This window comes from Lonchura striata, chromosome 19 (genome assembly GCF_050655825.1).
Source record: "Lonchura striata isolate lonStrDom1 chromosome 19, ASM5065582v1, whole genome shotgun sequence".
Lineage (NCBI taxonomy): Eukaryota > Metazoa > Chordata > Aves > Passeriformes > Estrildidae > Lonchura > Lonchura striata.
Genome location: NC_140721.1, coordinates 8,601,290 through 8,616,718, shown reverse-complemented (window position 1 = coordinate 8,616,718; position 15,429 = coordinate 8,601,290). Strand labels below are relative to the sequence as shown.

General features: G+C 42.5%; 1 protein-coding gene across 2 annotated transcripts in view; it reads right to left on the bottom strand.

The window, feature by feature from the left end:
• The window catches only part of GTF2I (general transcription factor IIi), a 98,303-nt gene that overhangs the window by 31,753 nt on the left and 51,121 nt on the right, over nucleotides 1-15,429 (bottom strand). For both annotated transcript variants that reach the window (XM_085557585.1, XM_085557587.1), the window contains exons 22-25: nucleotides 12,726-12,788; nucleotides 10,960-11,064; nucleotides 6,750-6,812; nucleotides 5,496-5,600 (exon numbers count right to left, since the gene is read on the bottom strand). In XM_085557585.1, coding sequence (XP_085413711.1) covers nucleotides 5,496-5,600; nucleotides 6,750-6,812; nucleotides 10,960-11,064; nucleotides 12,726-12,788 — 336 coding nt within the window. The remainder of the gene's footprint in view (nucleotides 1-5,495; nucleotides 5,601-6,749; nucleotides 6,813-10,959; nucleotides 11,065-12,725; nucleotides 12,789-15,429) is intronic.

Here is a 15,429-nt window from a genome sequence, read left to right as displayed (position 1 = left end):
CGGCCCCTCAGGATTTTTAGGAGCGGCCACTGAAGAGCGCCTCACCCAGAAACTTAATTGGCTAACAGATTCACCTGTCTGGGTAGAGCAGTGGCCGCTGAGTAAGAAAAAATTAAAGGCGCTCAATCACATCGTGGAGGAGGAACTGGCCAAAGGCCACATTGTCGAGACTAATAGCCCTTGGAATTCTCCAGTCTTCATTATCAAGAAGCCGGGGAAAGACAAGTGGCGCCTCCTTCACGATCTGAGAAAAATCAATAATGTCATCGAGGACATGGGGTCTCTCCAGCCAGGGATGCCATCCCCATCTATGCTCCCCCAAAATTGGAAATTGGCAATTTTAGACATAAAAGATTGTTTCTTCCATATTCCCTTACACCCAGCTGACGCGCCACGTTTTGCTTTCTCGGTGCCTTCCATCAACCGAGAAGCTCCCATGAAGCGCTACCACTGGCGAGTTCTCCCGCAAGGGATGAAGAACAGCCCTACCATCTGCCAGTGGTATGTCGCCAAAGTTCTGTCCTCGGTGCGCGCCAAGTGGGAAAATTGTATCATATACCACTACATGGATGATGTCCTTGTTTGTGCCCGCAGTGACAACGTACTTGCAGAAGCACTGGAGGACACTATCACAGCCTTGTCGGTGGCCGGATTTGAGCTTCAAAAAGAAAAGGTACAACGGCTGCCGCCTTGGAAGTATCTGGGCCTAGAAATCAGTAAGAGAACCATAACACCTCAAAAAATTATCATTAGTGATAACCCAAACACCTTACGTGACCTCCACCAGCTCTGTGGGTCCTTGAACTGGATCAGGCCCTGGCTGGGGCTCACCACGGGGGACCTGTCCCCTCTCTTCAACTTATTGAAGGGGAGGGAAGACCTAGATTCCCCGAGGGCGCTGACCCAGGAGGCCAGGACCGCATTAGAGAAAGTTCAGTCCACCATAGTGGGCAGACAAGCCCATCGCTGTCGTGAAGACCTCACATTCAGATTTATTGTTCTAGGAAAACTGCCACACCTTCACGGGCTCATTTTTCAATGGGACAAAGACCAACGGGACCCTCTCTTGATAATAGAGTGGGTGTTCCTTGGTCACCAAATGTCCAAGAGCATTACAACTCCGCAGGAGCTGATGGCTCAGCTGATTATGCGGGCCAGGGCTCGCCTGAGAGTGTTGGCGGGGTGTGATTTTACGTGCATACACCTTCCCATTAAAACATCGACGGGGAAATTAACTAAGGAAACCCTTGAGCATTTGCTTCATACCAATGAATGTTTACAATTCGCTCTGGACAGTTACACCGGACAAATTCTAATTAATCATCCAGGACACAAATTATTTGAAACACAATTCGACCTAATTCCAAAAAGCATTCAAAGCGAAAAGCCCCTAGAGGGACTGACAATTTTCACAGACGCGTCCGGAGGATCGCACAAGTCAGTAATGACTTGGAAAGACCCTCAAACTCAGCAGTGGGAAGCCGATGTTAAGGTTGTGGAGGGCTCTCCACAAGTTGCTGAGTTGGACGCAGTCGTCAGGGCCTTCGAAAAATTCCCAGAACCCATCAACATTGTTACTGATTCAGCATATGTTGCAGGTGTGGTGTCCAGGGCTGAGCATGCAGTGCTCAAGGAAGTCTCAAACCCTGTGATCTTCGGCTTGCTCTCGAAATTAATTTACCTAGTTTCCCACCGAGAGCAACCCTTTTTCGTGATGCACGTGAGATCGCACACCGACCTCCCTGGCTTCATTGCTGAGGGCAATCGCAAGGCGGATGCTCTGGCCGCCCCTTTACAGCTGGCTGGTCGGCCCAACATCGTCGAACAGGCCAAGCTGAGCCATCAGTTGTTCCACCAAAATGCTCCGGGTCTGGTCCGCCAATTCCACCTGCGGCGAGACCAGGCCAGAGCAATTGTGGCCAATTGCCCCAACTGCCAGGAGTCCTCACTTCCAACGGTGGTTTCCGGAGTGAACCCTAGGGGACTCCGCAGTTGTGAAGTGTGGCAGACTGACATAACACATGTAAAAGAGTTTGGAAGGTACCAGCATGTACATGTGTCAGTGGACACTTTCTCTGGTGCAGTCTTCGCCTCAGCCCACAGAGGGCAGAAAACTGCGTATGCCAAGAACCATCTTATGCAGGCATTTGCAGTCTTGGGGGTCCCTAATACCATTAAGACCGACAACGGCCCTACTTATACTTCTAAGGCGTTCAGTGAGTTTTTACAAGAGTGGGGAATTCAACATCGGACAGGGATTGCATACTCCCCCACCGGCCAAGCTGTGGTAGAGAGAACACATCAGACTTTGAAGAAAGTCCTCCAGCGCCAGCGGGGAGATACCAAGATGCTATCACCACAACTTAGGCTCTGCAAGGCCCTCTTTACCATCAATTTCCTCAATTGTTCCTTCGACAGGCCAGATCCACCAATCCTAAGACATTTTGGGAGAAGTGATCACCTGAGGCCAGAAGAACGGCCTCCGGTGCTGGTAAGGGATCCAGACTCTGGAGAAATCCAGGGTCCGTTCCAACTGGTCACATGGGGACGTGGATACGCCTGCGTGTCCACGCCCTCAGGTGTCAAATGGGTCCCCAAAAAATGGGTCAAACCATACACATCAACACAACAAGAAAAACAGATACAGAGTGATTCCCCCAACACGATGGAAGACCCCACCGATGATAGTGTTGCATCCAACCGAAGGCGCCGCAAGGGGGGAAGAGTTCCCTAACCTTTTTTCAGCCTTCCCAGATGGTCAGCAGGCGAAATTATTTTCTTATGCATTAATGTGTTATGTTTCTCTTCTCTCCCCTCAGGCAACAATTATGTTACCCTTCGGACTTTTGGTCTTTCTTTGGCTCTACCCTCTGACTCTATTCCAGTCCTCGGACGCGTGGGTCGTTCCACAACCCCGGAAGAATGTATGGGTAACCTTAGCCCATGCCCTCAAACAAGATCATATTTGTCTCTCTTCGTCCGCAGCAGAGAATCCCATGTCCACCTGCCTGGTGGGGATTCCATTTAAGTTGGAGGAGTATCCCACCTCGCTGCGCACCATCCAAAATCAGATTAACAATGAAAACCCTCCGAATAAATGGGTTGAGATCTTTAGGTATTGGGGAGTCGTCAATACTGCCAAAACGCCCATTACCAATCCCTTACAACTCTGGAGGAAGTGGGTGTACGATCTTCCCTATACGGAAGAGTATGCGGAGCCTCAAGAATTTGAACTATTAGGTTCTGCAAAAGCAATGTACTGCATACACTTTGAATATGAGCCCAGCTCTCGTAGGGACTTATATGAAGATGTAAAACAACATAAGATCGAATTTCAAGCAAAACAATGGTGCCAGTTTGTTATTAAGATGGGGGCTCCTTCAACTGATGACTCATATGCACGAAAATTGGAAAAGGGAATGTTCCTAATCTGCGGAGATAGGGCATATCCTGAAATCCCCTCTCGTCTCCTCGGAGGTCCCTGCACTCTGGGGCGTCTTTCCCTGGCTTCTCCCAACATGACCCAAATTCCAATTCGGCATGCCAAAAGGGTAACTAAAATTTCGAAACGGAGTGCAAGCCAATTCGACGAACATTGTGACGCCGAGATTTATCATTGGGCCAAATCTAAAAGGATTGCTGTCTCCGTGTTTTTGCCGTGGGTGGCAGCAGCCAAAGCATTGAGTGAATTGGGCAATTTAGAGTGTTGGGTTACGAAGCAGGCAAATTTGACATCGACAGCCTTAAGTAACCTCCTAGAAGACGAAGAAATAACCCGGAAGGCTACCCTGCAAAATCGGGCAGCCATTGATTTTCTACTGCTGGCTCATGGGCATGGGTGCCAAGATTTTGAGGGGTTGTGCTGCTTTAATTTGTCATCTAAGAGCCAAAGCGTCCACGCATCCATCAAGGAGATGAAGAGCTTAATTGGGACAGTACAACAAGAAAATGAAGACTGGTTTAGAGACATGTTTAAAAACTGGAATTTATCAGGGTGGATGATTTCCATTATCAAGGACATTGCCTACCTTATTATAATAATTTTCTTAGTCTCCCTATCATTTGGAATCCTTAAACGCGTCATCACCTCCGCCACGACCTCGACTAGAACTAAAACTCCAAAAATTGTAGTCGCCGCCGCAGTCTCCACAGAAGAAGAATGGTGGGAGGGAGACCGGCAGGCGGGAACAGAAGTTTAAACCTACCTCCAGCGTCCCCTCAAATTTAAAAAATAAAAAAGGGGGAGATGTGGTGGCGTGGTAGTTTCACAAGGGTTTATAAGGGTTTTGGTGATTAAGTTAGAAATTAATTGTTAGATAGGTTATGTTGGTATGTTCCATGTGTCCCCTATTCCTCCCTAGAATGGTCTTTCCCTATCTGCTGGCCACAAAAGTTTTCCTGCCACAGGGTTGTCAATCTCCCTCAGTATCTAGAAATATCCCTGTCAGTCCATGTGGTACTGCCCTCTTTACCTGTCAATCCCTGAAACCACCCCCATTTTCTTCTAGAAAGTTCAATGTCAATCATCCCTGTTCTTGTCAGTATTGGTCCCTGGAAGCCTTTCCCCTCCCTAAATTCTCCTCATTGGCCCCCTGCAGTGATGTAATCCTTTCCTGTTGGCTGTTCTGTGTTCATCCCCCTCACGCCCACACCCTTTATAACCCCCTGTCAGACCCCAGGTTGTTGGACATCTGTCACTGTCCCGGTTTGGGAGAATAAAAGCTCTGCAGACCTCATACAGGTGTCCGCTCCCTATTCCTTTGCTTTGGATCATCGTGGCTTTGCCGTGCCTTCGTCACCCACGCCGAGGCAATCACTGCCACCCAGCGCTCTGAGACAGGAGCTGGGGGCAGCCACACTCGTGGCTCCCTCCGGTCACCTGAAGGGGATAAGCTAGCCGGCGTAGACAATCCCTGTGACGGAGCAAGCGAGAGCCACAGAACTGCTCCATGATTGACATGGACAGCATTTTCAAACAAACCTTACCCTGCAAAGTAAAACCTTACAAAGGGAAAACTATTATCAGAACTCTGAGGGCCGCTTTCTAAAACATCAAGTGAAAAACATATTCCTGAGTGCACAGAACCTTATACACGTAGACAGATGAATGAGTCCCTAAACCAAACCAAACCAAACCAAACCACAGAATAATGGAGAGGTACACAAATAATCCGAGGTGAAGCATCTTTAACTAGACTAAACTGAAGCACATTGATGCGTTTTTGTGGAGAACCAAACAGAAGAGATCAGGAAAGGACACAACCAAAAGATTCCAATTTCCTGTGCCTCTAATTTCGTCGTCACGTCAAATAACAAAAACCAACAGTGGTAATCTATGATGATGATTATACTGCTGCAATTCATCTATGCAGAGAGTCCAGAGCTCTTAAATGAAGGCTTGCACTAGCATGATTCATACCTGCAGCACGAAATTAGAGAAAATCATCTCATAAAACAAAGCAGAGTGACAAAATCATCTTGAACTTTGATCTTACCAGAATTGAACTCTTCTGCTTTTCTACTCTGACTATTGGACTCTTCATTAACCAACTGGGTGCTCCTCCGTCTCTTGTTACGGTATGCATATGGCTGGTCAGTATCTAAAAGCAATCAAAGAGAAATAACTTGGGCTTTAGTCCAGGGAATTAATGTACAGCACTCTAATTGCCTTGAATTTAAAAAAATCTAACAAGAATCAGGAATTGTGTCTATGAGGGCATAAAATTTTGCAACCATTAAATTACATAAGTAACTTCAGAAAGCTCCTGATCTTACGTGCAAAGGAATAACTTGTTCCTTCAAGAGGGCCTGAGCAAAGCACATGACAGTAAAAAACAAAACTGCTTCTGGACTTCCTAAAGAAAACAACATTTTCTTCTGAAACAGGACTGGGCATCGCATGATGGGAAAACGACCATGCACCAGCAAAAGGAATTACAGAATAAATTGTGCAGATAGGGACTACCTTTGTTATCTAACTGGAAGCAATATCATTCCATAGTAGGTCTCAAAAGACAGTACATAGGTTTTTTCTTGAAGACCTCAAATGTTCTAAACTCACTTCCAAAGCAGTATAAAACCAATTAAATTCATCAAACAGGTAAACTTAACTTAAACACACACAAGTGTACACACAGGAGAACAGCAGACCAAGCAATGCGTCAGCGAGCTGATGAGCTCACCTCCTACCAACATCCTAGCATGAGGACAGCAGGGACACTGCTCTGCAGCTTTAGAGCCATTTCAATGACAAAGGGAACTGGTCAGTGCAAAGGTTTGGGTCTCAGAGTTACCAATATCAGACAGACACCATGGGGCTCCAATTACCACCTGCAACTCTGCCTTTGCGTTCTAGTACCTTTCTGCCCAGCAGCATTTATTAACTACAAATGCTACATATCAATACAGCATGTTTATAAAGCAATGTGCTGTCCAGAAAGAAGGAATCTTATAACATTTTGTCCATTCAATTACTATTTTTCATTAATAACAGTAGAAGAAGTCACAAATGATACAAATTGCTGTCAGGCATAATTTCAAAACCAGCCCACCATGTCCAATATGCATCAGCATACTGTGGTTTTCTAATACATGTCCACCAGGTTTGTTTCCAAATGCACAATCCAAACTACACTCAAGAGCAATACACAATTCTCTTCATTCAGAGCCAAGCAATGCACCCTTTGGAAAGCACTTCATGGACAGAAAACTCCCCAAAAAACCTGAAATTAAGGACCCATAGTACTGACCTTCAAGGGTGACCTCAACCTCAGGATTCTCATTTGTTTCTGACATGTCATGCCGGGAGGTATCTGAAAGAAAATAAACAGGACTGCTCAATGATGGACAGGGTTAAGATTTTCAACCAAACACTCCATGCCCCTGCATCTAAACCACCTTTGTCAAAGAAAACCCTTGCATTCACAGCATGCAACAAAAATAACTAAACAGATTTTACCATGAGCCTTTGACAATTCCAGACAAAGGCAAGGAAGGGAAGATTACACTTGCTAAACTGCACATACTACACTGCAGAGTTCCTGCTATGACTGAAGGGAATTCCATCATCTTGGCTTTCTAGGGTTGATACAATCATAAGTATTTTCTCCTCTCTTACCCACGATTACTCAAAATATAAACAAAGGCTACCTGTCCACACAGATTCAGTGTTTTTTTACCAGCTCTACACACTTATGGTTGCTGTGCCATCAGGAGTTCCACAATAGGCTTCAAGGCCAACAGTCAAACAGGGGAGGGAAATTCATCATCACAATGCTTTTGTTGGGGCAGAGTGCACCAACAAGACAAGCAGGATTAGCCTATCAACACTCAGGGTGAGAAAGAGCAATTTATACTTAACTGCACTACAGTTTAACAAAGGGAAGCTAATTGTACCAGGAACTCTATCCAAATTAAGCAGCAGTGCATGAAGGAACAGATTTTAGCTATTCTGGCAGAGTAAAGCTGCACTTGTGCATTTCAAAGTGTATCTTCTTTCACATCTCTGTAAGCTGGAGTATGGTATCACTTTGGGAGCAAGTCTGAAGGAATCTTTCTTTCAAAGATTTCTCTTCACATGATGTGTGTGGTGTAGAGCAGAAATCCAGCTCTATCTACTGGGACACCTCAACTGCAGTACATTTGAACTATGTCAAATACATCATCTAGTTCATGGAAATCAATATCAACTTTTGGTCTAATTTCAAGGCAGTGCTGGGCACAAAACTAGCAAATGGTAAGTACTACAAAAGAAAGAATTAGGAGTTGTTTTACTAGACATGAACAGAAAATACAGTCATAAAAAAGCCGGTCACATCAACTGATCGTTTAGAAAAATTTTGAAATAATTAAGTAAGATTATAGCAATTTAAAATATACCGCTTTTTTTCAACATCTAAGAATAGCCATGACACTGGAAGATGTTCTATCTAGTCTAGCAACAAATCCCTGACAAACACTCACAGTTAAGAGACTTGTGCAAAAAACTCCTAGCAGATAGCAGCCAAGTTCTGGAAGAAAACTCCCAGATGGGACATTTCTCATTAAGACACATTAAACCAACAGCGTTAAGCACTGAGGTAATATTGTTTAACAACATATCATCATCATTAGTTCTCCTCTAATCTTGAGTAAACACACACAGCTCCTATCTAAAAAGCCTTCTTCACAGTTCTAAAGTCTGTCATTCACAAGCTCTGGCTACAGTTTCTCAAACATGATTTTGCTCCTTTCAAAACAATTTCTTCTGACACACATAACCTCAACTTTCTGATTGTTGAATTCCAATCACGCCGTGCTACCCACTCATCCAATCTCATTAAGACCACACCAGAATCCTTCATCAGCTACAGCAAACCTCGGGGATTCCAGGCACTCCATAGTTTTGTCACTTCCCTTTTCACCATCTTGCCAAGGTTACCAGAGGGGAAAAACAGTGAAAACCCCCAGGGACATAAAATAAACCAAATCTAAAGGTGTTCTTTTAGGGAAACCATCACTCATGTAAATCTCTATCACTGCCTGTAGCTTACAGACAAAATTCTGGAAGAGCCTTAAAAGCCTCTTCTCTGTATTTCTTTACTAATACACAGATTAATCCCAAGACTACAAATTTCAAACACTGCCACTGATTCACCTGTCTCACTCTTTTTTGTGGGGATTGGCAACAAATAATTTCATTTTTCAGAACCCAGACAAGGCTTGGTTCTGAAAATAGGCATACTCTGCATGCCTATTTAAACCATAAATGAAATTTAAATTTGATTGTTACCTGCAGTTTTCAGCCACTGCCTCTAGATATAAATACCAGCCTTTATGAACAAAAGATTTCTTCTATTTTGTTGTATATAGGTAAAACCTTACAAAGGGAAAACTTCGCAAAATCATGCCTCCTACTTTGGCTAAGCAGAAAAGGACTAAGGGAAAGTGACTCAGCTGAATTCGAGACAGAAAACATGTTATGCAAACATGTTGTGTTCACATCATGCTGTAAGATGGTTGGTTGAATTATGATTCTTATGATTTAAAAGGATGTAATGAATAACCAGCTATCTGCTTTAAAAGGCCAGGTTTTTACAATAAAGTGGCTCAGCTGTGCACCTGCCTGGGGGCCCTGCATCACTTTAGACCCTGGTCTCACACTATCCAGTAAAACCACCTGCAACTTTCCACACTTCTCTTGCAGAAAATTGTGAAAACTAACCGATCTCAGAAAAAGCTGTGTTACAAAGCTTTACTTTGACTCCAAGAGACACACTCGGCATCTGAAGCTATAAAATTCTAGTCAAAACCAAGGCACAGTCAGAATCTCCATCACTTCATATCACACTTCCCCTTCCGCACACTCCCTCTTCACAATCACATATAAAGCACATGGCATTTGGACATGGAACTTGTTGCTATAGACAAGCAGAGGTGTTAGGGCATAGGTTGGACTTGATGATCTTAGAGGTCACTTCCAACCTCATTATTCTGTGATCCTGTGATTTTGCTGAGGAAAACAAACTACCTACATTTCTCTCCTCCAATGAGTTCAATTAATCGTGCAGTGCAGCCTGCACAAGCAACGAACTTCATTCTCCTTAATCAAGATAATTGCTGCTGAATGTCATGTAATGGTACCCTTAACTATGCTGATACCTACCTTCCAAGCAAAACTAATGGCATTTGAAAGAAGGAGAACTGCTGACAGCAAAACCTGCCTTGCAAAGCACACAACTCTGGCTGAAGAGCCACGTGTTCAGAGCAAAGCCACTGGCACAATGATGAGCTACAGCAACAATGCAGTGATCCCTGGATGCAGGGAAGAAATGATGATGTCTGCCTCCATATCAGAAGGCTGAAGGACAGCTTTATTAAAATATACTATATTGCATTCATATACTATTTAAAGAGGTACTATACTATTATACATACTTACTTCTTACTTCCCTGTCTAACTAACAAACCCGTGACTCTCTGCTGAGAGCCTGAGACACAGCTGGATCTGATTGATCACTGAACCCAAACAACCTTCACCAGCATCCAACCCTGCAATCACTTCAGGTAAACCATCTCCATACCACATCTCACATGGGAAAAACAAAGGAGCAGGAATAAAGATTGTTTTCTCTTCGCTCTGTGCTTCTCCTGAGAGACAGAATTATGTCTCTCCGTCCAGAGAATGTGAATGTCACAATGTGCTTTCCACATCCTGCCAAACCACCAAACCTTGGGTGCTTGTCACAAATACCCTTCATGACTTAAAATAATGAAGACTACCATCACAATTTGCTTATACCAAGCCCCAGAGTGGTGTGATTTGGGAGATTAAAAGCAAAACAAAAGTCAGAAAAGCCAACATGGTGGAAATATGAAAAGAGGATTTTTGGAGAAGATGTACAATTTCAATTAGGGGACATCTTTCCAAATATTTTTATGAAAAAAATTCCAGTGATGGCAATTTGTAAGCAAAAATACACATCTATACTGCTATAACTTTATTTCCAAATCCCTTCCTTCACTGCTATCAGAACTCTGGGGGCTGCTTTCTAAACCATCAAGTGAAAAACATATTCCTGAGTGCACAGAACCTTCTAAAATTAGACAGATTAATGGGACCCTAAACAAAACCAAACCACAGAATAATGGAGAGGTACACAAATAATCCGAGGTGAAGCATCTTTAACCAGACTAAATTGAAGCACATTTATGCATTTCTGTGGAGAACCCAATAGAAGGGATCAGGAAAGGACACAACCAAATGATCTCAATTTCCTGTGCCTCTAACTTCATCTCACGTCAAATAACAAAAAACAAGAGAGGTAGTCTATGATGATGATTATACTGCTGCAATTCATCTACGTAGAGAATCCGCTGAAGGCTTGCACTAACATTATTCATACCTGCAGCATGACATTACAGAAAATCTTCTCATAAAACAAAGCAAAGTGACAAAATCATCTTGAACTTTGATCTTACCAAAATGGAACTCTTCTGCATTTTTCCTCTGACTATTGGCCTCTTCATTAACCAACTGGGTGCTCCTCCGTCTCATGCTACTGTACACGTAGGTATGGTCAGTATCTAAAAGAAAACAAAGAGAAATAACTTGGGTTTCTGTCCAGGGAATTAATGTACAGCACGGGAACTGCCTTGAATTTAAAAAATCTAACAAGAATCAGGAATTGTGTTTATGAGGGCATAAAATTTTGCAACCATTAAATTACATAAGTAACTTCAGAAACTTCCTGATCTTACCTCTGAAGGAACAACTTGTTCCTTCAAGAGGGCCTGAGCAAAGCACAAGACAGTAAAAAACAAAACTTCTTTTGGACTTCCTAAGGAAAACAACATTGGCTTCTGAAACAGGATTGGGCACCGCATGATGGGAAAACGACCATGCACCAGCAAAAGGAATTACAGAATAAATTGTGCAGATAGGGACTACCTTTGTTATCTAACTGGAAGTAATATCATTCCATAGTAGAACTCAAAAGACCGTACCTATGTTTTCTCTTGAAGAGCTCAAATGTTCTAAAACCAAATTTAAACCAGTGTAAAAGCAAAAAAATTCATCAAACTGGTTAACTCTGCCTTAAACACACGCAAGTGGAAAGGCAGAAGAACAGAAAAACTAGCAATGTCTCAGAGAGCTGCTACTCATCCTGTCACTTCCAAACCCATGTCTCCCTTCCTTGAGCTAATGAGCTTTTTAGACTGCCAATTAACAATACCTACAAAGCCAGAGAGAAGAAATGGTTAGAGCAGACAAAGAAAACTAATTTCACATGCAGAAAAACATGCACCCATGTCACCGAGGGCATGGTTTACTTAGCAAGGATAATATCACATCTTGACAAATCTTGTACCTATACAGTTCTGTCACAGAAAACCTTTGCAGAGCACTTTTACTTTTGAGGTAAAGGTCATTAAGCAGAACTTACTGACTCTTCTCATACAAATTATTCTGTTGAGGTAATATTGGAATTATTTCCATGCTGCATTGTAATACAGTGAAAGTAATGCCAGAAGTGTTCACCCTGTCCAATATGCCCTGTCTACTTTCGAAATTGCTGATTGGCTACTCCTAATCAAATTCAACAAGCAAGCACTGCAAAAGCCAATCTCAGCAGTGTTTTAAAGCACTTACAGGACACCCATTCACAAATACAAGAAACACAGCTCACCTCCTACCAACATCCTAGCATGAGGACAGCAGGGACACTGCTCTGCAGCTTTAGAGCCATTTCAATGACAGAGGGACCTGGTCAGTGCAAAGGTTTGGATCTCAGAGTTACCAATATCACACAGACACCTTGAGGCTCCAATTACCACCTGAAACACTGCCTTTGTGTTCTGCCCAGAAGCATTTGTTAACAACTACAAATGATACATATAACTACAGGTGTTTATAAAGCAATGTGCTGTCCAGAAAGAAGGAATCTTATAACATTTTGTCCATTCAATTACTATTTTTCATTAATAACAGTAGAAGAAGTCACAAATGATACAAATTGCTGTCAGGCATAATTTCAAAACCAGCCCACCATGTCCAATATGCATCAGCATACTGTGGTTTTCTAATACATGTCCACCAGGTTTGTTTCCAAATGCACAATCCAAACTACACTCAAGAGCAATACACAATTCTCTTCATTCAGAGCCAAGCAATGCACCCTTTGGAAAGCACTTCATGGACAGAAAACTCCCCAAAAAACCTGAAATTAAGGACCCATAGTACTGACCTTCAAGGGTGACCTCAACCTCAGGATTCTCATTTGTTTCTGACATGTCATGCCGGGAGGTATCTGAAAGAAAATAAACAGGACTGCTCAATGATGGACAGGGTTAAGATTTTCAACCAAACACTCCATGCCCCTGCATCTAAACCACCTTTGTCAAAGAAAACCCTTGCATTCACAGCATGCAACAAAAATAACTAAACAGATTTTACCATGAGCCTTTGACAATTCCAGACAAAGGCAAGGAAGGGAAGATTACACTTGCTAAACTGCACATACTACACTGCAGAGTTCCTGCTATGACTGAAGGGAATTCCATCATCTTGGCTTTCTAGGGTTGATACAATCATAAGTATTTTCTCCTCTCTTACCCACGATTACTCAAAATATAAACAAAGGCTGCCTGTCCACACAGATTCAGTGTTTTTTTACCAGCTCTACACACTTATGGTTGCTGTGCCATCAGGAGTTCCACAATAGGCTTCAAGGCCAACAGTCAAACAGGGGAGGGAAATTCATCATCACAATGCTTTTGTTGGGGCAGAGTGCACCAACAAGACAAGCAGGATTAGCCTATCAACACTCAGGGTGAGAAAGAGCAATTTATACTTAACTGCACTACAGTTTAACAAAGGGAAGCTAATTGTACCAGGAACTCTATCCAAATTAAGCAGCAGTGCATGAAGGAACAGATTTTAGCTATTCTGGCAGAGTAAAGCTGCACTTGTGCATTTTGAAGAGTATCTTCTTTCACATCTCTGTAAGCTGGAGTATGGTATCACTTTGGGAGCAAGCCTGAAGGAATCTTTCTTTCAAAGATTTCTCTTCACATGATGTGTGTGGTGTAGAGCAGAAATCCAGCTCTATCTACTGGGACACCTCAACTGCAGTACATTTGAACTATGTCAAATACATCATCCAGTTCATGGAAATCAATATCATCTTTTGGTCTAATTTCAAGGCAGTGCTGGACACAAAACTAGCAAATGGTAAGTACAAAAGAAAGAATTAGGAGTTGTTTTACTAGACATGAACATAAAGTATAGTTACAAAAAAGCCTGTTACATCAACTGATCACTTAGAAAAATTTTGAAAGAATTAAATAAGATTGAAAATATTAAAAATATACAGCATTTTTGGAAATTTAAGAATAGCCACAAAACTTGAAGACGGTACAACTAGTCTAACACTAGATTATCACTCATAATTAAGGGACTTATGCAAAATACTCCTAGCAGACATCAGCCAAGTTCTGGAAGAAAACTCCCAGATGGGACATTTCTCATTAAGACACATTAAACCAACAGCGTTAAGCACTGAGGTAATATTGTTTAACAACATATCATCATCATTAGGTCTCTTATCGTCTTGGATGAACACACATCTCCTATGTAAGGCTTACTCACTCATCTAAATTCTGTCATTCACAAGCTCTGGCTACAGTTTCTCAAACATGATTTTGCTACCTTCAAAACAATTTCTTCTGACACACATAACCCCAACTTTCTGATTGCTGAATTCCAATCACACCGTGCTGCCCACTCATCCAATCTCATTAAGACCACACCAGAATCCTTCATCAGCTACAGCAAACCTGGGGGATTCCAGGCACTCCATAGTTTTGTCACTTCCCTTTTCACCATCTTGCCAAGGTTACCAGAGGGGAAAAACAGTGAAAACCCCCAGGGACATATAACAAAATAAACCAAATCTATAGGTTTTCTTTGATGGAAACAATCACTTGTGCAAATCTGCATTACTGGCTGTAGCCTTGAGACCAACTTCTGGAAGAGCCAGGTCTGCCTGGCTATAACTCCTTCGGATTTTTACGCTCTTAATCCAGCTACTTTTCTGTTAGGTCCACATTTGTCTGTCTGAAGCACCTCACTATCACGTTGGGGTCACCAGATGTCGGAATCGAGATGGCCGTAACACACAGAGTAACACCATACAATTCCACAAGGCTTTAAGCATCAGTCCTTTCTTGTTCCACAATACGTTTTATACCTTTTTATCTCACATGCATTACACCCGTGTGCCATCTGTATCCTTTTATGACTGGTACACCTTGGCACTCCTTCCCTCAGTGCTTTCAATACTGCTCACCTGCTTTTAAAAGCTGCAGCCCACTGGGGTTGAGGCTTGGCTGCAGCCCCACTCCCAATTACCATAAACTGTGTAACTACACAGAATGGTGAGATTTGGGAGATTAAAAGCAAAAAAAACCCCAAATATCAAAAAAGCTGGCCTGGGGGAAATATGAAAAGACAAAGGCTGGAGAGGATGTGAAATTTCAATTAGGCTACATATTTAAACATATTTCTGTGAAAAAATATCCAAGTGTGTTAATTTATCCTCACAAAGAACACTTCACATCTCAAATGCTGTAACTGTATTTCCACACCTGCTTCTCCATTGCCATCAGAACTCTAGTAGCTGTCTTTAAAAATATCAACTAAAAAACATATTCCTGACTGCACAGAACATTATAAAAGCAGACAGATAAGCCAAATCATACCAAAGCAAACCACAGAATAAAAGAGAGGTGCAGAATCACAAAAAATACCAGGTAAAGCATCTTTAACCAGCCTAAACTGAAGAGCATGGATACATTTATATGGAGAACCCAACAGAAGAAATGATGAAAGAACACAAACAGAAAATCCCAACTTGTGGTGCATCTAAGTCGTCATGTCCAATAAGAAAA